This window comes from Protopterus annectens, chromosome 2.part1 (genome assembly GCF_019279795.1).
Source record: "Protopterus annectens isolate FY-2018-M chromosome 2.part1, PAN1.0, whole genome shotgun sequence".
NCBI classification, from domain to species: Eukaryota; Metazoa; Chordata; order Ceratodontiformes; family Protopteridae; genus Protopterus; species Protopterus annectens.
The window spans coordinates 1,187,843,998-1,187,870,738 of record NC_056729.1 but is presented as its reverse complement, the minus strand read 5'-3'; the positions used below and the strand labels follow the sequence as shown (position 1 = coordinate 1,187,870,738).

General features: G+C 40.0%; 1 protein-coding gene across 1 annotated transcript in view; it reads left to right on the top strand.

The window, feature by feature from the left end:
- Positions 1–26,741, top strand: part of INTS9 (integrator complex subunit 9) — a 943,738-nt gene that overhangs the window by 417,560 nt on the left and 499,437 nt on the right. Inside the window, exon 7 of the mRNA XM_044062717.1 lies at positions 13,018–13,078. Coding sequence (XP_043918652.1) covers positions 13,018–13,078 — 61 coding nt within the window. The remainder of the gene's footprint in view (positions 1–13,017; positions 13,079–26,741) is intronic.

Sequence of the window (26,741 nt, the reverse complement as noted above, 5' to 3'; positions counted from 1 at the left end):
AGACTTGAATTTGGTCCTAGCATCCCTGATTCTCCCCCCCTTCGAACCAGCGGCTTCATGCCCTCTTAAGTTGCTCTCATGGAAAACACTTTTTCTAGTAGCCATAACATCAGCTAGAAGGGTATCTGAACTTCATGCTCTTTGCAGTCGTCCTCCTTACTTAGTTTTCCATAAAGACAGGGTGTCCCTCCGGACTAATCCGTCCTTCTTGCCTAAGGTTTCCTCTGAGGTAAACCTAAACCAGACTATTGATTTCCCCGTCTTCTTCCCTGATTATTCCAACAGGTCGGAACAAAAGTTACATTTTCTAGATTTTCACCGCCAACTTAGATATTATTTAGACAGGACTAAACAGTTCAGGAAATCTGATCAGCTTTTCCTGTCTTATGCAGAAGGGAAATTGGGCCTTCCAGTTACTAAAGTGTCCCTTTCAAGATGGCTTACCTCTATAATTACCTTCATCTATGAAATCAGACATCAAAAACTGCCTTCAAGACCTAGAGCTCATTCAGCTAGGGCATTAGCTACATCTGTAGCTTTTCAGGACAGGCTACCAATAGATTCCATTTGTGCAGCAGCCACATGGGCTTCTCTTCATACCTTTATTTTGCATTACAAATTGGATATGGCCTCCAGAAACCGTGCCAACTTTGGTTCCACTCTTCTCAAGAGTCTGTTCCGATAGGCCACCCGGGGTAAGGTGCTAGGGACGCGGTCCCATCCAGCAAGAATGAAGGCGAGAGTGACAACTTAACATTAAGAAGTTATGTACCTACCATAACGTTCCATGTTAGTTGTCATCTTCTCGCCTTCTTTCTTGCGTCCCACCCTCCTTCCCCCTAGCCTGGACAGACCGATAGGAATATCTGGGATCTTCCATTGGGATTTTTTCCTTCCCACATGTTCTACCACCTCTATTCTCCCTTTTTATATTTGTGGTAGTTTACCTACAGTTTTATATATAGAGGTGGGTTCCTTTTCTCTCTTCTCCATTCTATGGAGACCAGAACTGCTTGGTTTTAGCTATCAAATGAGATCTGAGTAGTTACCGCCTAGCATTGTGGGATATAGGGGAGCCTCGAGCCGGTGGAATAAGCTCTCGAGCTTTAGTATTGGCAGTCGGGCGAGGGTCAGCTCCAAACCCATCCAGCAAGAAAGAAGGCGAGAAGAAGACAACTAACATGGAACGTTATGGAAGGTACATAACTTCTTATTTTACACTATATAATATTATATTATATGATGTGAAGTTGTTCAATCTCGCCTTCATTCTTACTGATGGGTTCGGAGCCGATCCTCAGCTCCAAGTCGGCCAATTTGCAAACCTCGAGGCTGAAAGCCTATCCCACAATGCGCCTCTACCTTCCCCAGATCTAGTTTGCCGCTGCAACAGATCATCCGTTTTCTACAGCTCAGGCCGTATTTGTGAGATAAGTGTATTCTTTTTTGGAGTGCTTGCTAGTTTTCTTTCTTGTTTAGAATTCAAAAGTATTCAGTCAGGATAGACTATCCTTTCCTTGTTTTTCTGTGCTAAGTAGTTAAAGAAAAAGAAAGAACTTTGTGTTCTCATTTAGGCCCTGTTCGGTTTATCCTTATCCCGTACAGCAGAGTTAGGCTTTCTTTAGTTGTTACAACTGTAGCCGGTTAGGCTTAATTTTGTTTTTTGCAGCTACAGCCGAGTTAGACTTTCCTTAGTCATTATATCTGTAGCCGGTTAGGCTTAATTTTGTTTTTGCTGCTAAGTTTTAAAAGTTGAGTGCAGACTTTGTTTTTTTGTGTTGATCCTAAGAGTTCTGATTGGATTGTTGTTGGGATTGCTTTATCTTACAGTGATTTAACTGCAAGGTCTACCATGTCTGAAAAAGCTAAATCAGGGTTTAAAAAGTGCCCTAAATGCAATCAAAAAGTGTCCATCACAAATGGCCACATCACCTGTGTTTACTGTTTGGGAGAGGTTCATCTCCAAGAGGTGTGTTCCATTTGCCATGGTTTCAGTGCCAGGGTTTTGGCAGAGAGGAAATGAAAGTTGGTTGAATGTGGTCTGATTGTCTGCATTTCAGTCATTTGGATACCGCTCCGGGAAAACCAAGACCATCATCTTCTGCTACTTCTTCTGCAAGTTCGGATCCGAAGTGCTCTATATTTCCGAAGTTTTCCAAGAAGGTTCCTGTATTGGTTCCACAGGTATTGGAGCCACCTGTACAGGTAGTTGGTAGGGGCTGGTCCCCAGTCTTGGAACCCGGTATCTCCCACCTTAAGATCTCCGATTCTGGGCTCACCGGCTCCTTATGTAGCTTCCTCTCAAACTTCCAGACTTTCAGATTTGGATGTGGATCGTGTGGTACGGAGACTGTTATGGGATCCAGCGCTGGCTAAAATTCTGTTGGCTTCGACTCAGGCAGTTTCAGAACCAATAAAGTCATCTCCTGTAATTTCTGCTCCTCCTCCGACTCTAATCGAGACATCGGAGCCGGAGGGAGCCGTTCAATCATTTGTGGAACCGACGGTTCCGACACTCACTTTGGAACTGTCGGCAGCGACAACCCTGATGTCTTCTGCTCTGGCGGCGGACTCTGGAGCCAACACTCTCCCATCAGCTCCAAGGAGGGGAGTCGAACTGTTGCGTCTATTCCGACTATTCCTCTTGGGGCCTCGGCGTGGATGAGCTCAGCTCCCACCTCTGGCTCGGTGGTGGCGTTTTTGGTGCAGGAGGAGTCATCAGTGTCTTCGTACCTGGGGGCTTCCTCACACTGGAGCCGTGGTGCCTTCATTGCCATGAGGAGGGTTTTGTCGTCCCCCCCCCGGACAGTCACAACCTCTGATATGGCCACCTCCTTCTGGAAAGTGCCAGAATCTTCTCCGTCACTGCAGACCCACTGTAAGCGGATAAATTGGTTATGGAAATGTACAATTTTATGAAGGAGAATTGGGGTGTTAGGTACACCCCTCTATTAGGGAACTCCATGGTTGCCCATAGGGAGACAGCAGCTACCCATAATAAATTTGAGAACAGTATGGTCCTAACTTATGGTAACTATAGTAAAAAAGTTAAGGACATACTGTGTAAGAATTGGATTTTGTTTATGACTAGCAAAGAACTTCAGTCAACCATGGGGAATAATCCCAGTTGTATGTTTAAAACTAACGCAAACTTGAAATTTTTGTTTGAACACCCTAGTATGGTAAGAAGTGTTTTTGATAAAGGTACCACTTGTTGTGGACACTGTAAATATATTTTTAAAGAACCAATTTTGTATATTGGAGAATTTGGGATAAAAGTGAGGACAATAATTGTTAACTGTGGTACAAAGGGTTGTGTCTACTTGGCAGTATGTCAGGACTGTTCTAACTTCTATATAGGGAAAACAGAAAGAACCCTTTGTAGGAGAATATATGAACATATGTATGCCATTAGACAAAAGAACACTAACAATACCCTGTTTAGACACTTAGTAGTGTGGGTTGTTCAACATTTTTGTTTGGGATTCTAGAAATAGTAGTGATGAATTCTGGGGGGGTGATTGGGCTAATGCACTTGAGAGAGCAGAAATGAAATGGCAAATAAGGTTAAATGCTACCCACACCCCTGGTACTAACGAACACATTTCTATCATGCCCCTTTTAAAGTATAGAGCCCTAGTGTTATAAAACATCAATTTAAATAAATTTTTATTTATTAATAAATGTTTTATAGTTGTTGTAAATGTACTGTTTTTGTGTTTTTAAATCATTAATTAATATGTATACACCCAGTGTTTTTTATTGGTTGTTTCAATATATTTAAATGGAGTGTTTTAATTGTGTTATTGGTTCTGATGAAGTCCAGGGTTTCCTGGATGAAAGTGCTTGACTAATTTTTAATTTTTTTTTTATGCTGGAATAAATTGACTGTGGACTGTTAATTTATCCTGTCTTATTTGCACTATATCAGACTGGCGAGAAGGTGTTTTGCTGTTCCTGGTTTTTTATCGCTTTTTCACACTGTTTGGAACTACTGCTGTCCTTAGACTGGTACTCCCGTGAGCCACCCAAGTTTGTGGTGCCGGGGATGCTACCCTTCAGTAAGAATGAAGGCGAGATTGAACAAATTCACATAAAGAAGTTATGTACTTACCATAACGTTCCATATGAGTTGTTCTTCTCGCCTTCATTCTTACGACCCCCTCCACCTACCCCCATCCAATGTCTGGAAGTTCGAGAGAGGCTCTATGTTGGTTTTGGTTCTTCTGAGGAGTTTCCACTTACTAGTTGTCTTTATGATTTCCTTCAAAATCTGATTTAGATTTACCACTAGTTGGCAGCAAACAAGATCTGGGGAAGGTAGAGGTGCATTGTGGGATAGGGTTTCGGCCTCAAACTGTTAGAGACCTCGAGCTTTGCAAATTGGCCGACTCAGAGCCGAGGATCGGCTCCGAACCCATCAGTAAGAATGAAGGCGGGAAGAACAACTCACGTGGAATGTTATGGTAAGTACATAACTTCTTTTTTCTTACCTTTGCCTCACTATAGTGTACTGAATTCTTGGTAATCTGAATAATTGAGTGAACGTTAATTGTATTGTAGTCATCTAAAATTTTAACTGTCTATTGCTGCATCTAAATAATTTCATGTAATAGTTTTTCCTTGGGCGTACACTGAAAAAAAGTTATTGTCCATGTGGATGTTCCCATTAAACAAATGTCAATAAATAAAGTGGGGGTACATGCTTTACAGTTCATCCATCAGTTTAATAGTCAACCAAGTTACAGTCTTACTGAGGCAAGTCTTGCATAGCCATATTTCACGCCTTATCCTATATTTAATGGGATCAGTACTTTACAGTCTCCCATTTAGTCATTAATTTCACAACATTGCTGGTGGTCTTCCTGATCATGTCTGTTGCCTAACACGATTCTTGAATTTAGATCCAAAGTTCTGGTTCTTCTAGTCAGCTTCTGCTCCTTTTTCTGTCACTCAAGCATTGGAAAGGGTTCAATGACATAGTCTCTCATTTGATCTGTCGGGCTTTGGTATTGTTATTCGGATGAGGAGCAGAGTCTCCTTCTGCTTCTTGGATCACTCTTTGTTGGCTGAACTTTATTTCCTTCCTTTTTAGCGTGTTTACACCCAGAAATGTATTTGATCCTCCAGGAAAAAATATTCTGAAGACAGATGGATACAACAGCTTTAATCTCACATCTGCCTCTCAACATTCCCTGATTGCTGGGATAAACTTGCTTCTCTTGTATACAGTGAATAACCATTTTCCACAAACACTGTGTTGTGTCCAGTTTTTAATACTTTTCCTTTTTTCCACAATTTTGTCATGAGCAAGTATTTCTGGTAGTATAATTGCAGCTTTACTAATGTAGGTCTTGACTACTTTCTTATCGCCAGGTTTGGGGCATACATATGATGTACCAGTTAACAAATCCTATTGTGGAACACCAGTCCAGCTACTTATCTGTACCTTCATAAAATTAATACAGTTTGTTCCTTCTAATTTATCTGGTACAGCAGAAAATATCAGGTTCTCTCTGTAAGCACTGTCTTCTAACCGCTGTGTTTTGAAACAGCCCTTCTTGAGAAAGTTCACATTCAGCCAACCTTTTCTCATTCAGCCAACCTTTTCTCTGTTTCAGCCTTTGACTTTTGCAGTTTTATTAGCTCATGTGAATAGCTAGTTAAAGCTTCTATTTTTCCAGACTTTTGTTACTTGACCAGGGGTGGCTCGTGCCATCAGACTGCAGGGCTGCAGCCCCCCAGCTGTGAAAAGAAAGAAAAAGAAAGCTTAACATTTTAAAAAATATAATATTTAAATACTGTTTAGGTTAGCTGCGAGTCTGACTAACTCAATGTTAAAGTCCCAGCACTCGAACTGCGAGCGCATGCTTGCTCGACGAGTTCTGGGTTTAAAAAAAAAACTAGTTTCTGTAAATCTGGACTGCTGTAAAAGCAGTCCAGATTAAGAAGAGAAGGCATCCATGTACAGATGTCCAGAAGTCTATGCGGTTTGTAACCGTAGTAAAGTAGAAGAGGATCGGGCTGCCACATCCGCAGTTGGTTGGATGGCTACTGATTGGTTCTTGCTGTCTTCCCGCACTTTGCTTGCCAGGAAAATGAGAGTGAGAAACAGTAAGTAGCAGTTCGGTTGGACACTAGCGTTAGCCCCTTTGAGAAATTAATGATGTCTATACACACACACACACACACACACACACACACACACACACACACACACACACACACAGATGTACATTTAAATATAAGTACATAAACAAATGTTTGGTACTTTAGCTGGACTGTGATCTAGGCCAATAATGTGCATAGATAGATACACACACGTGGCTTTGCTTCCTGTTAAATGACCAGAAAATGATACACTGCCACAGTGCCAAATAGTAATATTTGTCACAGCTTCACGTTGCTGTCATTTAGCCCTTGAAAGAGCCCGGAGTGCCAAGGCCACATTAGGATCCCACGTCTGTTCCCTGCCAGCTGCTGTATTTACAAGATCCAGATGAATCCCTGAGCAGGCTATCCCGGTAACTCGCTCGCTGTCTCGCCACTTGGTCATGTGCCTGGGCCAGGTGCGGGCTGTGCTCTGAAGATGGAACAGCAAGATGGTAGCTGCAACATACACCACAGCTGCACTACACAGTCAGACCAGCAGTGAAATCAGGATCTTCTCCAGCAAGTGCAGCTAATCATCACCATCTCCGGAAAATAAACTGATTGCCTCCTTTCCGTTTTCAAGTCTTTCAAACACAGAAAAAAGCAAGCTGTGCCTTTCGGCTAAGTACGGTGTTGCTGTTGTCTTCTGTGGGGCTGATGGTGTTTGCTTTCCAGCTTCCTATCCCTTAAAAAAGTATCTTATGCAAGGCAGCAAGGAGCATAGTAAACCCAGCGAGTGTATTGCACATTTTTACATTGCTTACAGTTTGTGAAGCTTATTTGCAATAAAGCATCATGTGGATTATAAAAAGGATAGGTTTTAAACTTCAGCTGTTTCCATTTGGTAAGTGATAGTGTCTATATTTGGCAGCAATTACATAGCTATAGCTGTATTTATGAACATTAAATCACACTTAACAACATAGATGCTGACTTGAGCATGATTAACTTGTTCAGGGGTTGTTGTGCAGAAGTATAACTTTTTTTTTTTTAAATTATGAATGCCTTCCAGCATATCTCTCAATTTCTTCACTCTGGAATTCTGGACAAAGCCAAAAGTAAAGGGCAACAAATGCCAAAATCAAGGACACTTTGAAAAAATACTGTAATTCACATAAAAGTTAATAATAGATCAAGAGATTTTGCATTGACATGCATTTTTCCAAACAATAGGTAGTATGAACATGCCTGGCATTACTGACTGAGTGCAGTCCTCATTCTTTTCACAGAAAATCAAAAAATTCACGAGATAGGGCAAAAATAGGAGGCAAAATCAGGGACGGTTGAAAGATATGCTTTCTAGAAAAGAAAACAGCAGCATAGTATTAGCAACCTGAATTTCATCTCAAGTGATTAGACATAACCGTTTATGTTTTGCATATAAAATAATTAATTGGTTAGGTACAGAAATAAACCGTATGTAGCAGACAGAGATATGTATATAGAAGACACTTCCTATGTTGATCATAAAATGGCTGCATTGTATAAAATGAGGGAGAAATTGTGACTTTTATACAAGCTTGCAGTGGGGAAGTTGTATAAGAGGTGCAAGAAGGAGACACTGCATCGACAAAAGATCAAACTTGTGAGCTGTGGATATTTAGCACTTAGGACAACACCTCATTGCCTCACGCAACTGGTCAGCTTCTGGGAAATCTTCTGAGCTCAGAGGCTTGGAATTGTAATTATTGATTATTTTTGGAAGAAATTCAATGTTTATATACATGCAGTAAAAAACACTATTTGGGGAAAGTAGTAATGATCACAGCTAGAAAAACTGCGAGGGTACCAAGAAATGTATATGCATTAAACAGTGATTCTGCACAAAGTGTCCTAGCTTAGCAGCTATCACTCCGGATTACATATGCAGTGTTGCTGGTAACATATATTTGGAAAAAGGAATATACTGACAACAAACAGAATCTAAACTCGAGAAAATATGAGGAACTCCCTTTAGAGGTACTTGTAATATATGTCTTGAGTCTAAAGTTACAAATACTTCAGAGCACTGGAAAGTACGCTTTGCCTTTCCTACTTAGAATCCCTGTTATGTCTTTAATCTTAGGATAAAATTCTGCTCTAACTGGTGGTCTTTTTGAAAACTAGGCTTACCTAGGTGTTCACTAGCTTTTACTGCCCTGTATTCAATTTTTTGGTCATTTCTGATGTGTTACTGAATACAATAACTTAAAGTGTGAAAATAAAGTCAGAAGTTCAATGCATTCTGTTCACTGACTGATTTTTGCCTGCTATTGCTTGGCATACATTTTAAAATTGTTGATTTTCTGGTAAATCACTGAGGATTTCAAATAGTCATTAATGCAATACATCAAAGTTTCTTAATTCTTATTGTTCAAAAAATGTATGTTGATACAAGGTATGGTGTATTATTTTAGAAAATGCAATGATATTTAAAAATTGTCCCTGACTTTGATCCCCCTTCCCACGCGCTTTCTCACACACACACACACACACACACACACACACACACACACACACACACACACACTTGTTTAGCTTTTTCTCTGTTTCTTGAAAATAAAATAACTTGAGAATTATGCTTGTGGGTAGAACAGAAACTTAACTGTGCACCATTTTTATTACTGTAGGATTTACATATTTTGGGATGAGAAACAGTCTATAAGGTTTGGTTTGTGATGTAGGAATTTCTACAGGAAAACACAGATATGCTCGTTTTGAGTTTGTTCAGAAGGGACATCCAACTTGTTTGCTTTTGTTATAACAAGCCCTTATCATACTAAGTGAGTAAATGTGATGGTGTGTTTGGAAAGTCCAGAGTGCAGTGGGTAGGGATCATATCTCTTAACTGTACAGATTTTTGCAGAATATCCAGATTTTTGCATCACATTTTTGGTCCGTTTTTCATAAAATTGTGGTTTTCTGCCTGGCAAATTAGTGGCAAATTGTTAAAGATTGAAGTTAGAAAATAATGACAGACATTTGAGTTTCAGATTTCATACCCTTCAGAAAATTCATACTAATGAAGACCTACTATTCTATCAAATTTGTAAGAGCAATATTTAAAAATTGTCTCCATTTTTGGGCCTTTGTCCCACTCTTTTATTTATGGCTTTGTCCAGATTTCCTGCTCTGAGGTTGAGAGGTATGACCAAGTGTGTCATCGCCATTACCGTCAGCCATAGACATTTTAAATTGTGACATAATTGTTGTACCTCACTCCCCATGTAGTGACTCTGGATGTGTCCAAGCAAGGCAAGGAGCAGTTATGCAAGTGTAAAGAGTATCCCCTCCATCCAAGGTAATCACAAGTACGGTGGCCTTTCTTTTGTCCTTGATTTTGCAGAATGTTCTGGTTTTCTGTCATATTTTTATACTGTTGATTTATGCTTCTGCAATGCCTGTTGTTGCTTTGTGTTTAAGTAGCAATGCTTTAATGACCATCAGGTAAACTTATCTGAGATTGTAAGATGCAAGTAAGCTTTAATAAGCATACTGTTAAGAATTATCTACATTGAAAGCATTTATGTTGTTGCCATGCAGAAAATAGTATCCTGCAGCCACCCTTTAATTTGAAGTCACCAGCCACCACTGTACTTGACTGTATATATTCCTTCAGTGTTTCACAAATTTTAAACATCTATGAGTACATTTGGTTTATTTTTTTTACTCTAAATTACTGGAAGTATTCTTCTGTACCAAAGCTAAAATGTGAGGTGCTTTTTGCCCGACAGCTGCAAGATTTTTCCCAGCTAGAGCTTTCTCTCCTCCTTTTCTAATTAATTTTCTGTTACTTTCTCCAAATTTCTTCTTTCTTTCATCTTGGTGATATAATTACCAGTTAGGTGCTGAATTGTATCTAATTATTAGATAAGGTTTTACTGGCTATTTTCACAGTTGTAATTTTTACACTGTGGGAGGTCTAATAAACCTGCTGTAAAGTGTGCAGCCATCTTGAAAATCATATTACAGCCTTTGTTGAAGCATTTTGGTTTTAGTGGGTGAGCAGGTAACAATGACTAGCTTGCAGTCATCAGTAAATTTGATCATCCACACTTTTGCCAAGTTTGTTTACATGTTTGCCAAAGTAAGTGTATAACAGGAGAGACCCCAGCTCTGATCTGTGTGGTGGTACCCCAGTAGTTACAATTTTTCATTCAGATTAGGGTACCAGCAGCTTTCACAACTTGGGAGCTTCGTATTTAGTTGTAGCATGGGTAGGAGATGGCATAGCCTTAGGACAGGCAAGAGTGATTTTAGGGGCCTAATATTCTGAGAAACAGCATTTGTAAACTATATCCCATTACCTCAAAATGGAATGAATTATTTGATGGTGAAGTCTCAAAAGGAATTGCACTGTGAGAGAGTGCACTGAGTCCTATGGAGAGGGATAAAAACACTGTAATTTGAAAAGATAATATACTGTTAAACCATCTTTGAGTTTTAGGTACTTGCTGCTGTTATTTCATAGTATATATTCAATATATTATGATCCTGGACTTGGAAAACTGCTTTTTTATGCAAGACTTTTTGATTTTTCTTTGATCACTGTATCAGATGTTTACATCTTCAGTGAATAAATGCTCTTCATCAGGTTTGAATTTTGTTCAGACTAGCTGCTGCAGTTTAGGATGAAAATAATGCTTTGAAGATGCTGGATGGTTTAATTTTAATGTGTTTGGTTATTTTATTCATCCATTGCTTCTGATGAAAAAGTGTGTTTTTATTATAAAGGTCTCAGAGCAGTACAAGATGGTGCATTAAGGCAGTGGGCTGCAATCAGTCTCGTCATCTTGTTTAGTTTGATTGCCATCCCTACTCCCACTACTGCCTTTTTATGGTGCTCAGGTTATACATCCATCCCTATTCCTCTATATTTGTCCTCATAGTCGTCCTCATTGTACTCCATCTTCTGTGAAGCTGTTGTTTCCACTTGCATCTTTTTTATCTCCTTTTCTTTTACTCACCCTCTTGAATTTGCATTGTAGCCAGCCACGTTTCTCTTTATCTATGCATCTGTGTACCCTGTCTTGTGTTTGACCTGCTTTCCCAGCTGACATGAGCATCCTAGTCATAGTAAGGCCCTCCTACATCCTCCTGAGACATGCTCTAACCGGGAAGAATCTTGCAGCTGTTGGGCAAAAAGCACGTCACATTTTCCTTTCTTAAACTAATTTTGTCTGCTTTCTTAGATCCTCCTTGAATTTGAATCTAAAGCCCATTGCCTAAACTGATTTGCATGTCGTATGCATGTTAAATTTTGGTTGCATAGGCTATATATTTTTGGGATCATAGCATTATATTAGTGCATTATCATTGAGACATTGCTTGTTGAGAGTAAGTGGTTAAAATAGCTGATAAAGGAACTGTTTACCAGGTTTCCCTCACCTCCCATTGTAACTATATGTACTTCCTCATAGGATGCACAGAGCTGAGGAAAGAGCTCACTTCTGAATTTGTACCTCAGTAAGGTGAGCTTATGATGTACTGCACTAGTACCATATCTTTTGCACATACATTACATTCATTTATGTATTTTGTTCATTTCTGCATTTGCATTTGTATTTATTCTGTTATAAACGCACAATATTTTAGAGTATTTGACCATCTTCAACTGTTACCCTGCTGACTTATTTGCTTGAATGTCCAGTACCCAAGCTGTATTTCCTTTTGACTGTTTACTCATTATACCTTTTGGTTTGCAGTAATTGGTTGGGGCTTTACTCCCAGGCCCTCCACTGAAAAGGAACTTTGAACAAGTGGAACTACCAGTCATTAAACAGTAAATAACTACATGTATATTGTGCTAACCTAACACGACACAAGGGCAGTGACCTCAGGTTGTCATTGACAAGAGGCACACATACCTCGTAAATCTTTTCAAAGCTAACCTCAGCTCTGTTAGAGATAAAATCCTCCATGATTGCATCTGAGAATATCCCGATCCAAGTTGTGTCTTGGGTGCTTGAAGTGGGTATGAAGGATAAGAAATGGGAAACAAGTGTCTCATTTACCCTGGGGGAAGGGATTGATGATTTTCATTGGCCACAAATGCTCCCATGCAAGTGAAAGCTTGAACAAAAGTTAAGGTCCTTTACAAAAAGGGTTTGGGTTTGCTGTTCCCAAACCTGTATTTATGTATGGGAATCCATACATGTCTCAGGAGGATGTAGGAGGCCCTTACTGTGACTGGAATGCTGATGTCAGCTACAAGAGAAAGGCTTACTGACTAAAGAGAAAAAAATGCCCCATAACCAATGTTCTAAATTATAGAAGGCTGTAAAAAGGGAGTTGCACATAGTAGCTCCCCAGCATAGGAACGGTTTGTCCTGAAACATGGTTGGCCCTGGTTTGGTGATTGAAGTCAGGCCCTTGGGATGAGGTTACCAACCTACAGAAGCTGGGCACATGTATGAGCAGCAAGGGCACAGACTCCTCCATGGCTTGCTAGATGACAGGCTTTGTCCAGTTGGCTGTCACTCAGGTGCAGATAGGGTCCTCTGCCTCTGAGGAGAAGAATGGGCTTAAAATCTATAGGAGGAGGGCTTGATGGTCAACAGATATGTAGAAGGAAAGCATACAGACAAAAAGAAATTTTAAGGCTGAAAATTATCTACATATTTTGTTATGCCATTGTTTTATTGTACATTTGTTAACTGGGCAGTCCCACTGATCAATGGAACCCTTTTTATCAGGGAGACCCAAGGAGTTTGCTGAGCTTCGCATGCAAAGATCACTTCACGATAGTAGGTATTTGACATGTGGTGACTCAAAAAGAAGTAATATTTGTCTTCACTTAGCAGTACCATAACTGAAATATGCTTTGAATATACAAAAGAAAAAGCTGCACAAATGCTAACTGCATTGTTTGTTTATTCTTTCAAGGTTATGTCATAATAAGCAGTCAAAAGTCTATCTTCCAGAACCTCCCTTTCCTCATGCAGAGGTATGTGATTATTTTCCACAGATGTCCAGTTGTTTCTTGTTTTAATTTTTGACTGCATTTTTGAATTCTTCAGTCTGTACAAAACAGATGGTAAATGGGCAATGGTGTCATAATGGAACAGTAATAAGTCCCTAAGACCCTTTTTTCTGCTTTTCAGTAATAACTCTGCAACTTTTGCCCACCTGCCTTCATTGTACAGTTCAGTGGTGCATTTTAACTACTTTTGGTAAATGCCAGGAAGAATAATGTAGACTGATGTAGAGTTGAAAGTGCAATGGATAGGAACAGAGTTTGAAATCTGAAAAGCTGAATGTACAACTTTTGTTGCAGTTTACTTTTTTCCTTGCATTTTGTAAAGATTCCAGCCACATACTACTTAAGTATTCCTGATTTTCCCTCATATGTTTGTTTCTTCATAAAATACATGATTTTCTGGTAAGTTGTTGTGGATTGCAGTTACTAAATAATGACAATTGAGTTTCCAACCGGTATCCTTGAGAAAATGCATGCTAATGGAAAATCTATTATTCTAGCAGCTTTCTAGTCATATAAGAATGGTGTTTAGTCTGTCACTAGTATTTTATTCTCGGATTCTTGAACTAAGAGCCTGAGAGGTATTTAGCCACATCTTAGCAGAATTGTTCAAAGGGTGTGCTTCTGCTGACTTGGATTATGAAGCACTTATAGCAGGGTGTAGGATCTACACAGACTTCAAAGGATACCAAACAAAATCGTAGATTTATGGCTAACTAACCTAGGTTTTAGAATACCACTTTTCAGCCCTTAGTAAAGCAAATATTTTGTATATTACACAGATAGATTGTTTTCATCACTGCTGTATACATTTTTTAACCTCTTTTGAAGCCAGGTTTTATGTTACTTTAGGTGTATTTAGTTTCTTCACCCTGCATGTTCCTCGCTGTTCTTGAATGCTTCAAAAACGTTTAAGTTTTACTAAGTATCAAATCCATGTTCACTCAACAACAGTGATCTACTTTGAGGGAATCACCTTAAAGAATACAGTTTGTAGTCCTCAATTAACTGTAGTTTGCATTATGTGAGAATATGTCTTATTAACCTCAGTACTGTATACGTATTTCAAAATGACACTTTTTTCTTCCATTATTTTGTAATTATTTTATTGTACTTGAGTAAAGAGATTTTAGATGAAAATGGACTTTTATGGCTAATCTGTTTAGCTTAAATAAATAAAATGGTAAGCACTTAAGTCTTATTTAACTATTAATAGATCTCTCAACATAGATTGCTTCCAAGAATTCCAGCATCCAGTCTCATTAAATGGGACCTACTTGGTTTGCTACCATATGGAGTCAATGCATGTACGTATTACCAGAGTAAAGTATTTGGCAATGTACTATGATGCTTGTCCTACTTCATGTGACTTAATCTTACATGTGTGCAATCACTAGAACACTGTTTTATATATATATATATATATATACATATATATATATATATATATATATATATATATATATATATATACATACATACATACATATATATGGTTTCCCTTTAGAATCTCGAATTGCTGAAAGCTCGAAATTCATAAGCTTAAACCCAGAATCTCAAGTTTTCAGCAACTCGAAATTCTAAACCGTAGGGAAAAAACATTGCAAAAATGTCTTTACAATGTTTTGCATGGGGGCTGTGCCCCCCCCCCCACACACACACACACACCTCCTACTTAAATATACCAACTCCGAGATCGAACTACAACGGGGATGAGGGACATCTCCCATTCCGCACTGAATGGAAGTGCACAATGGGAGAATTTCTGTTCCTCTGCTGTAGTGCGGTCACGAAGCTGATATATTTAAGCAGGGAGAGTGCAGGGGGACTCGGCCCCCTGCAAACATGTACGTAAACTTTTTTTTTTTTTTTTTTTAGTTCTCTTCCCTTCACAATTTTGAGTTACTGAAAACTCAAGATTCTGGGCTCGAGCTTATGAATTTCGAACTTTCAGTAACTCGATCTTGTGAAGGGGAACCATATATATCTATCTCTATATATATCTATATATATATATATGTATATATATATATCCATCTATCTATATCTATATATATATATATATATATATATATATATATATATCTGTATCCATCTATATATATCTATCTATATATATATATATATATATATATATATATATATATCTAGATATATATTTATATATATATCTATATCTATATATATCTATATCTATATATCTATATATATATATATATATATATATATATATATATATATATGTACATGTATATATATATATATATATATATATATATATATATATATGGGATCCGGACACATGCTTTGCTAGGCCTTTGAAGTACTCTGGTAACTGCTGTTGTTTTTCCTCTGTGAGATAAGCCATTTGTGTTTTTGTGTCCAGTTTGGCTCCTAGGAAAATAATTTGTTGGGATGGCAGAAGTCTTGATTTCTGAATGTTGACTGTGTATCCCAAGGCCTGTAGTAATTGAATGACATAGTCCAAGTTTGCTATCAAGGTTTGTTTGTTGTCTGCTTGTATGAGGCAGTCGTCCGGGTAGGGGTATATTTGAATCCCCTGGAGTCTGCAGTGTGCCACTACTGATGCCAGGCATTTCGTGAACACTCTGGGCGCAGTAGATAAGCCAAACGGCAATGCTGAGAATTGATAATGCTCGGTTCCTGCAAGAAAACTGAGGTATCTTCTGCAGCTTTGTCTGATTGGGACATGCAGGTATGCCTCCTTGAGGTCCAGAGTGACCAGCCAAGACCCCTTGCCCAGCATGGGAAGGAGTTGCTGCAACGTCAGCATTTTGAACTTTGGCACAATGAGATAAGTATTTAGAGTAGACAAGTCCAGTATAGGCCTCCATTTGTTTTCCTTTCTTGGAACAAGGAACAGTCTTGAATAAAATCCCTGGCCTTGTTCCTGTGGAGGGACCCTTTCTATTGCTTTTATATTTAACAGCTTTGAAACTTGAATGAGTGCCTCTGCCCTTTAATGAAGTGGCAGGTTTGGCATGCCTTGTCTTATTGGTAAAGTATGGAAGTGGAATCTGTAACCTTTGTCTATTAAATCCAGAATCCAGTTGTCCTTGGTTAAGATATGCCAGTTTTTGGAGATTAAGGATAATTTTCCGCCCAAAGGTGCTTCTCTTTGAGCCTTTGTAGATGGTATGAAAGTCAAGTCATTGTGGTTGTCCTTGTGGTGCGGCTGGACTTCCTGCGCCACTTCTTTGATTTGGTGGTTGCCATTGGCGGCCCCTGTAGGAGCCTCGGTATTGCCCTCTACCTCGGGCACGCCTGTTTTTTCCCCTTTGAAACTTGTCAGTGTCTGGAAAGGACCAATTCTTTGAAGGCCAATTCCTGCTGAATCTGGGTGGCTGAACCTGGAGGATATCTTTGACTGTCTGTACTGATTTAGCTTTCTCCTCAATGGACTTCAACACATCTTGTGCATTAGCACCAAAAAGCTTCTGTTTTTCCAGAGGTGCATCAAGTAACTTTACTTTAACATGGTCTGGCAGTGGCTGTTCTTTTAACCAAGCATGTCTACGTATAACAGCCCCAGTCATAGCTGCCCTACATGAAGCTTCCAATGCATCATAACCACACTGAAGAAAATGATTGCTAACCTGCTGAGTGTTAAGTACTGAATCCTGCAATGCCTTTCTATCAATAGGCTCAGGAGAGGCTAGCTTTTTCTGTAAATCATCCAGTAAAAAATCCTGGTACTGAAACATATGAAAAAGGCAGTTAAGTGACCTCATGGCCAGGGTGGTAGAGGTATAAACTTTTTTACCCCATCTCTCCAGGGACCTAGCTTCCCTATCCGCTGGCAGTGGATTCTTGGCTGTGGAAGTAGCCACTCCCTTGGGGCCCTGTGAAATAGTTTCTAGATCCACAGAATGGGCCTTGAAGAGATGTTTGTGCGTGTCAGGGACCCTATAATATCTGTCTGGCTTGACAGGAGCAGGAGGGAGAGAATCAGGGTTAGCACTGGAGTCGGAGAAAACATCATCCAGGACATCCATAACTGGAGGGATAGCTAAAGGTCTGTGCTGGGGTAGCTTGAGGAAGGTACGTAGCCTTTTCCTGGAATCAGAGAATTCCTGACCCTGCCATTTAAAATAGAGTGTAGGACTTCACCGAACAAAAAATCCTCTGGAGGAGAGGCAGAGGGAATTGATTCCTCAGCATCAGAGTCCTCATAGGCCTGGAAGGATTCTTCTTGGGTATCTGAATGCTCAGAATCCCCAGAGGCTTCATCTGAAGAGAGGTTGTCGGCCTGCTCAGTTCTGGGCCTTTTCGCTGCAGGCGGCTGAGAACCTCTGTCTGGATGAGGCTGAGACCCCCTGATAAGAGAAATAAGATCTGCAGCAAGAGACATGATCTGTTTATCAGAAGAAGGGGCCTGGGCAGTAGGTTTAGGATGGGCCTTGGCCTGGCTGGCGGCCTTAGCACGTGCAAAGGCCTTGATGGACATGGATACAGGAGAGGCCTAGCTGCCCCACGTGCAGGAGTAACCTTGTCCACAGGAATGGTGTTGGGTAGATCCAGAACTTCGGTTTCTGGAGGAAAATCAACAACCGGCACCGGTGTAGACTCCGAGACCGAAGGACATGTTAACGCTGTGTCGTCGGCCTGGAGCGGTTGAATTACCGCTTCCGAAGGGACCGAAGCACTCGTGGAGGGTTTAGGAGGAGTATCGGTGGAGGACGCGGGCCGAGGATGTCAGTCCCGGTCCTTTCGTTTTTTGGTAGATTGAGTTGTCGGTAGTTCCAACGGCATGATATAAGCGAAAGATTCGCCGAAAAAGTCTTCAGCAAATTCTGCCCGGCGCCTGAGAGTGCGCTTATTAAAGCAAGCACAGGCAGCACAGGCCGAGACGTCGTGGTCTGGGCCCAGGCAAGGGAGGCAATAAGAATGGAAGTCCTTATGAGGTATTTGTTTACCACAAGACAAACAATTATTAACTTTCTCAATTTGTTCTGACATCGGCTGAGGCAAGAAAAAATGTTCCCCAATGGGGTACTTAGCTTTTAGATGACTTCGGTACTGAAAACACAGGAGCTGACCGACCGGCACTTGCAAACTGCTTCTGCTTCGGGCACCGCGTGGCAAGAAAGACTGAAGAAGATGGCGTCAGCTGATGCCTTTATACTCCAGCCGTTCTGACATCGGAGAGGAGGCGACACCAGCCGACGCCGGACCCAGACTTTGGAATCCGGCTGACCGAGGGCTGCCTGAGGCAGGACAACCCATATGTTATGACTGCAGTTGCATATCCATCAGACATCTACATTTATGGTAGGTACAAAACTGTACTTTCCGTTGATCGGACTACAGTGTGGGTAAGGGAAAATTCCCTTTTCCCCACTGTAGTGCAATCTCGGAGTGAGAATAATAAAGCAGGAGGAGTGTGGGGGGTGCAGGGGGGCGAAACGTAGATTTTTTTTTTTTGAACTGCATATACACAGAAGCGCTTTTCGATATTAAGCACTTTAGTGCATGTGTGTTCGATGTTTTGTGATACGGATATATGCTAGTCAAGCATGTGTCCTAGATCCATGTGTATATATATATATATGTATGTATATATATATATATATATATATATATATATATATATATATATATATAGATATATACACACACACACACACACACATATATATATATATATATATATATATATATATACACACACACATATATGTATATATATATATTATATATATATATATATATATATATATATATATATATATAGACATATATGTATGTGTATATATATATATATATATATATATATATATATATATATATATATATATAGAGAGAGAGAGAGAGAGAGAGTCTGAGTACAAGAATTAAAAATTACAGGCAAGAAAGGTTCAGCATCGATTATCCCAGAGACAGCTGTTATAAAATGAAAAAAAATATATATTTTGGGAGCCAACTGGCAAGAAATGAAAAAAAAAATAGTGTGTGTCTTGTAGTTTTTTTTTCCCTTGAGGGGGCATGTGGTTAGTTCCTGCTTTAGTGGTTAGTTAATTTAGGACTGTAGAACTGCACTGTTCATCACAACAGGATATACTACTGGGAAAGGTATATTATTTTCTTGGGAGAAAAATGAGCAGTTACCAGAGATGCCATTACATAGAAATCTATCATCAGAAGTTATCGGCTCCAACAGTCTGTAAGAGCTTGACTCTCAACTAAAACAAAGTCAAAATCATCAGATCCATCCCCTTCGACTGAGCAAGTTGGGATCTAAATCTCTAAAGTTCTGTCCTTAACCAGTCTCGTTGAGGCTTCATTCTCCATTCCTCCAAGGCATGCCTTGACAAGTTTCCCATCCACCATCTACATCTTCTTCCCTCAGGTCATCCATGAGCTTTTTAAAAGTGTATTTGGATAGGATGATGAGGAAGGTTCTCAGCTCTGTCTCCCATTGGACCCATGAGCCTCTCCACCTCTCAGCCCTAGGCTTTAGCTGCTACTCTGATCTGGCCTGTGGTTTTGTACCTGAGATTCACAAGTGTGCCTGTGTCTGACCCGAAGACTTGTCTTTCTTCCACTCTGACACTTTGTGACCCAGGCAGGTTCAGCCTTGTCAGATCCAGAGGAATCTCTGGGCCATAGTGTCAGCACAAGATCTGGTGGGTTGGGATAGACTCTGATGATGTCAGAGCCATCCCTTCGTCTTGGAGCTTCAGAGCTGAATAGCTTGGCTCTGACCTCTGCCTACAGAGTAGAGCCAGGGGGGACTGGGTTTCATCCCTCACAGGCTTCTTCGGATCCAGTGGGACAAGACTGGGGTGCCCCCATGAATTCAGCTTTCCAGATGGTGGAGAGAGCTTTCTCCACATCATTGGAAAAAGCAAACTTACCCTCCTTGGCTCCATCCTACACTCAACTACTGTATGCGGAAGCTGAGCCTCTTTATCCATTTGCATTGGGATAGCCAAGCCCAGTCAAGCCTTGAGACTATCCTCAATCAGGACACTGCTAGCAATTCTGAGTCTGCTCTGGAACCCCCACTGAAGAGCCTCCTCAGAAGCAGATGTGCAAGAGGAGGTACATAGACTCCCCACAACAGTCTCGAACCGAAGACACTGAATTTGATAAAAGGGAAGGGTTCCCCAGGTCACCCCTTGAGGATATTTCATTCAGAGCAATTCTCAAACTTCTGAAACAGAAGGGAGGTTGGTCTTCCGACCCCCCCTTCCCAAGAACAGTCAGTATTTCTTTAGGTTTTTGGGACTAGCACAGCTGTGACTTGGGTAGTCCCTCCAGGGGATGAGATGATGAACCTCATCTGCTGCTGGGCTTGGAAGAATCCAAACATCAAGGAGTCCATCTCTAAACACCCAGATAAATAACATGTAGCACCCAAAGATGGTGCTCATTGGAGCGAGGGTCCCCCAGTAGATGCTATGGTGGTTGCAACAGCCACCAAAAAAGAACTAGCTAAACAGAGTTCTTCTGTCCATCCTTCTCATAGGGGAATGTAGGTCGTTGGACAGGTATGGAAAGTGTTTTTATGCTTCAGTGATCTTTGCCTTCAGGTCTTCGAATTATTTGGCACATGTCATCCGGTTTCAGAGATAACTGATTAAGCAGTTCTCCAGTACCCTCTTGAAGTCCATTTCTGTGGATGATAAGAAAACATTTTCTTCACAGCTGGCCACCCTCCAGTCATTATACAGTGCTTCCATGAGACTCGTATCTCACATCTCAGAAAGAGCTGTTAGAGCAGCAGGTACAGGCTAAACCATCAGAATGCATGCCTGGATTTACCTCTGTGTTTTTGCGTAGCCCTTCAAGTCTTACTTCATCTACGTCCCTTTTAATGGGTCCACTTTATTTGACCATAAGATGAAAGAGACTCTTCAGGTACAAGCAAGATGGGAAGACCCTTTCTACCATTGGAATACATTTTTCTACTTCTCAAAGGACCTTCTCCCTTAACCACAGAGGGGTAGACGACTGTGGTTTGGAAAATCACACGGTTCTTCTTAGGACTCCTATGGAGAAAGGTTCCTTCATGGTGAGGGGGATAGGTGATCCAATAGAAGATGCCATCCTCACGGCAAAGGTGGCCTGCAACTTCAGGACACAAGAGGTTCATACTCAGATAAGCTTTTTCAGTGTCACTGAAGGATTACCTGATTACTGCACCCTGGAAAGCAGTCAAGGAATGCCCATCTCTGCACCCACAAGCCTGGATCACCATTACCAAAAATTCATGATTGCAGAATATAATATTCACAGGTTATTGTATACCATTTTCCCTTTTTCTCCACAGAATGCAACAAAAAGATTCCTGACATACACTGATAAAGTATATCAACTGAAATAAAAGGAAAACATTGAAAAAGCTTTAAAATGATATGTAGATGAGGTGATAAAACTGCAAACATCAGAAGTGAAATGAAGAAAAGGCTGGCTGAATATGAGACTACTCAAGAAGAGATGTTTCAAAAAAATAATAGAGGACAGAACATGTAGGGAAAACCTGAGCTTTTCTGCTATACTAGAAAAGCTGGAAGGAGAAGACTGTATTAATTTTATGAAAGCACAGATAAGCCACTAGACTGATATTCTACAGCAGAAGGTAATTGAAGGGACACATCGTGTATATTCTCCAAACCTGGCCATGAGAAAGCAACCTCTACCTTTAGTTGTAATGGTGCAATCCTACCAACAGAAGATGCTGATTCCGTCAAAACTGTGGGAGAAGGACAAAGTAAGTTCATGGATTAATACTAGGTTAACTGCTCTTGTGAGCCATTTTTAAGCCTAGCCAGATACTCCTTGTGAGAATCAAACCCTGCACCTTGTGTTTGTAGGGTAAACACCTTAACCATTACGCCAACATCCCAAACCTAAAAGTGGGAGACAGAGTAGAGTATGAAAAAAGATTACTCACTGTACAATAGGCAGAAGAGTAATTTTATTCCACTAATCAGGGGATGTCGAGAAATAAACATGAGATTCAAACTGCTGTACCCAGCCATCTTCAAAATGTTCTTTCCTGAACAGACAAAATAATTTTTGATGCAGAACGTGCTAAGGAGGAAATACAAAAGTTTATCCTGCAAAAAGTGAGCTGTGAAACAAGGAGATTTTGCATCTTGTTCTAGTAATAAAGACCACAGAAAGACTGTGCCAGTGAAGCCTTTTTCATTGTTTCAATGGAAAATGCTTGAGAGACGGAAAAAGCACTAGAGTTGATTAGAAGAACCAAGAATATGTTGGACATGAAAGCAGAGAATGGATTTGGGAAATGGAGATAAACAGGAATGAAACCAGCAACTTGGATATTGTCAAATAAATGTGGGATTACAGAGCATTAATTATATTTGTGAAACATGACAGAACAAGAAAACCTGGAATGTTGGACTTTTTTTATTATAAATTTGTAAGGGACTCTAAAGCATATGCCCTACGTTTTCTCATTAATGTTTGGAAGAGCACTTATGAGACAAAGGAGAGAGTTAACTGTAAGAAAAACAAAGTTTTGTTATTAACAGTAGTATTTTTATAGTGCATGATATAATCTGCATGGTAACGTTTTCTCCGTTATTTGCAAGTGTAATGGGGATACTAAAGTAAACAGGTGCCCCTGTTTTTTTTCTCCTTATCTTTCTCTTCTTTCAGTTTTAAGAAATGTAGGTACTGCAATATAAAAGAAAGAAGAAAGGTCAGGTCAAAAGAGCATGATAAAAGAAAAAAATGTGTTTTTTCTCTTTCTTGCATAGGGGAATGACTGGATCAAGGACCCTGGCTTGATATAGTAACAACTTTTACGAGAAATAAATTAAAAAAAGAACATTGAATATAAAGCTTTCCTCTAGTAAATAAATGCTTGTAAAAGCATCTCTGTATCTGGTTGCCATGTCTCCATGGAGACAGTCTGATAAACAGCAATAAAAACAGAATACTTCTTTCTTTCAGTGGCTAGGAGATAATGTTTTGTGAAAGCATTCAAGTGTTTTCCCAATCTGGGAGAGCAATAATGATAAGACAAAACCAGATAGCACTTAGTAGAAGCACAGGTTGTGCCATGTCTCTTAGCATGGATAACCTTCCTTTTAGGTTAACTCATGTCTATGAGTGTGGCTGCCAGATTGGGACAGTTGTTTCTATTAGGAGGGTAAAACTTCAGTATTTGAAGTTGTACATAGTTTTGTGTGTTAGTATTAAATAAGTTTATGGGGTGTTTTTGTTTGTGGGCTCTCAATTAAACAATAAGTTTTGCAAGATGTGACACAAGCTCAAATGGATATGCCAAGAAACAACTGTCGAAAAGATCAACCTGTCAACAATTAGTGTATGCATGTAATGCAAAAGCTGAAACTAGATACGTAAAAAAAAAAGCTGTTGCATGTAAAAGGTGCAAATAATAACTTTTAACAAAATGACGCTTTCTGTATTATCTTTAAATGTAAATGGTCTCACAGATTCATACAAAAAAGGAGTAGTATTGAACTATAATTAAAAATGTAGAGCGCAAACAGCTATGCTACAGGAGACGCATTTGGAAAGAACTGAACATGTGAATTTGATAAATAAAGGTTTTCAGGACTGTTATTCAGCTGAATACCTGGAATAAAGGAAAAGAGGAGCACTTATGTTAATTGCAAGGAGAGATAAACATAGAAGAGGGTAAAAAATATAATGGTAGATTTGTAGTGCTAAGGGGCTACTGATAAGGGAGGAGGATTACAATGGCATGTATTATATTCCACCTAAAACAGCTATAATGAATCGTAAGAAAACTTTGTGAGAAGTAATCAGCTTTCAGCAAGGAATATTACTTATAGGTTGGGATTGGAATTTGATTTGCAGCAGTGAAGGTGTGTCTTGGGGGCCCAGAAGGGAGAGTATAACAAAGGATGGTCGATTTTTGAAGTAATTTATGAAAATATTTGGCATGGAAATGTGAATTCAGTAGTAGGAGTTCAGAGTGAAATGGTTTTCTGAACTATGATACAGAGTCAGAACTGCTTAGTCATAGTAAGTCTTTGCTGAGTCTAATTATGGTGGCTGCCGAAAAAGCAATCACTAGAAAGTGGAAATCTAAACTAACTATACTAGAAGTAGTGAATATAGTAACAGAGATAAAACAACTGTAATTGGGATCTTTAGAATAGGGTGGGAGTAAATTACATAGGGGAAAGTGTGAGTTGTGGGAGCAATATATACAGGAGAGGAATGAGGTTTAAAAGAAGGCTGGATTTGAATGATCTATGTAATGTATGACTAACAATGCTTGGGTAGATTATAAGTGATTTATAATGTTTGCAACTAAAATTGTGTCAATATAGTTTGTGGTATAAAATGCTTGCAGCTAAGATTGTCAACATGGTTTGTTTTCATTTATATGACTGTACAATTGCCTATTTCATAAGTGATAATTTAATGAAGATGTTTCTTGTTTAAAAAAGAAGGAAACTGTTAACCTATTCCACTACTTACCCTTCTATCTCATTTCTCAACTTCTTCTGATTTCCTCCATTTATGCCATTGCAACTGCCTAACCTGTACTCAGTTTCATCCCATTTGCCTTCAGTTTTGTATTCCGGTCTCCTATCCTTTGCTGAAGTTCTTGCTCAAAGTCTGCCTGTAATGCCACATTGTCTGCATGCAGCAACTTTGTTGCTCTGTTCCCCTCTGACCTGTTTGGTAATGCAGTCCATCACCAGTTTGAATAGCAGCCTCATAGCTGAACCCTGATGCACACCCACTCCCGCTGGGAACCTTTGTGTGTGACCGAACACTGTTTATATTTGGGTCTTTGCACATAACCTGCTCTAATTCTACCAATGTTTCTGGGACTTAGAACCACTGTAGGACTGCCGAAATCAACTGTCTTGGGACCTTGTCATATGCTTTCTCCAAGTCTAGGAATGCCCACTTGAACTACTTTCTCATGTCTAATTTCTTCCCAACTTCTCACTGCAAATATTGGGTCAGTTGTGCTGCACATTGATCTGAATCCAAACTGCTCATTTCCCACTTTCTACTAATCTGCATATTCATTTATCAGAAATCCTCTTCAGAGCATTCATGCAGTGTGACAGTAATTTGATACCTCTATACTGCCCACAGTTGTGAATATCCCCTCTGTTCTTGAACACTGGTACCTAGTATGCTTATTCTCCAGTCATTTGGGATATGCCTTTCTCTCCATACTGCTGTGAATACCCTTAGGAGCCATTTCTCCCCTATCTCACACTAATTTTTTATCATATCTGTTGTGATCTCATCTGAGTCTACTCCCTTTTCTGACTTCATTTTCCTTAGTGCTGCTGTTACTTCTAGTGTGCGCTCCTCCTCTTCTTTCATTGTAGTATGCTTCTGGGACAGTACAGCTTCTATGGAATTTTCTTCATTCAGAATCTGCTGGAAGTACTCTTTCTGTCTGTCTTTTATCCTGTTGACTGATGAGCAGGCTGTTGCTGCATGCCTTATGAAGGTTATCTGACTGTCTTCTTTATCTTTCTGCCTTTGCCTTGCAGCCTGATAAAGTTTTTGTGACATGTCACTTTCCAGAAGTTGGTAGAGTGCCTTTGATGCTTTGTTCTTTGCTATTGCAACACCTTTCTTAACCTGTTTAACCAACCAGGATTCCTTTTTATCCTGGTCTGTCTTTTCTGTCTCCCACATTTTCCTGCACTATATCTCTTTTGATGACTCCCTGGACTGCTGCATTCATTACCAGCTTTTCTTATGCACCTTATTTCCATACCTGGCTCAGCTGCATATATAGTCCTCACACAACATGCTGTTTTGAGGTGCTGTTATTCTTCAACTCTACCCTCTGTAATTTAATTCTTGTATTCTTGTGCTTTCTGTCCAGTCAAATTCCAGGTATCCAGCCACTTCCAAGCAGGGTTAGTGGCTTCTCTATCAGGTCTAGCCTTTGTTGACCTTGTAGCCTTCTCTAACCACTGCTTGCAGATGACTGTGGCAACCAATGGCTTATGCTTTGGGCCACTGTTTCACTGCTAGTGACTTAGCAATTGCTGATTCTTCTCCAGTGCCCTTTTTCTTACTAGGAGGAAGTCTTTATAATTTGCATGTTGGACACTCTTGTATGTGATCTTGTGACTGCCTGTTTTCCTGAGACCATGTGTTGGTCACCATGAAGCCATTTACCAAACAAGCCTAGAATGACCTCTCCTCCTTTATTCCTGTTGCCCTATCCATGTGGACCCATGCAGTCCTCTTATCCTTTTCTGTCTGTCTTATGTGCATTCAGGTCACTCATTGTCAACACCAGTTCCTGTTGCCCTCCTTTATCTAGTAGGTCCTGCAACTGTTGTCGGAATGCACTCTCTTCCTGACTGTTGCAATATCCTGTTAGTATAGCTGAACCTTACACTGGAATCTGAATGCCACAAGTCTGTCATTAAATCTGATAATAGACCGCTGTCTTCTGAGGACACTCCCTCACCACAATTCACAAACCATTTCTAAGCTGTTTTCCTTCTGAGTAGTAGACTCAGAATCCCAAGGCAAGTAGCTTTGATGCACTGCCCTTCTATCTTGTCTACTGGATACATATGATGACCAGCCTCCTCCTTACCAACTTGTCACCCACTTCCAGGCTGCATCCTATTAGTGGACCTAC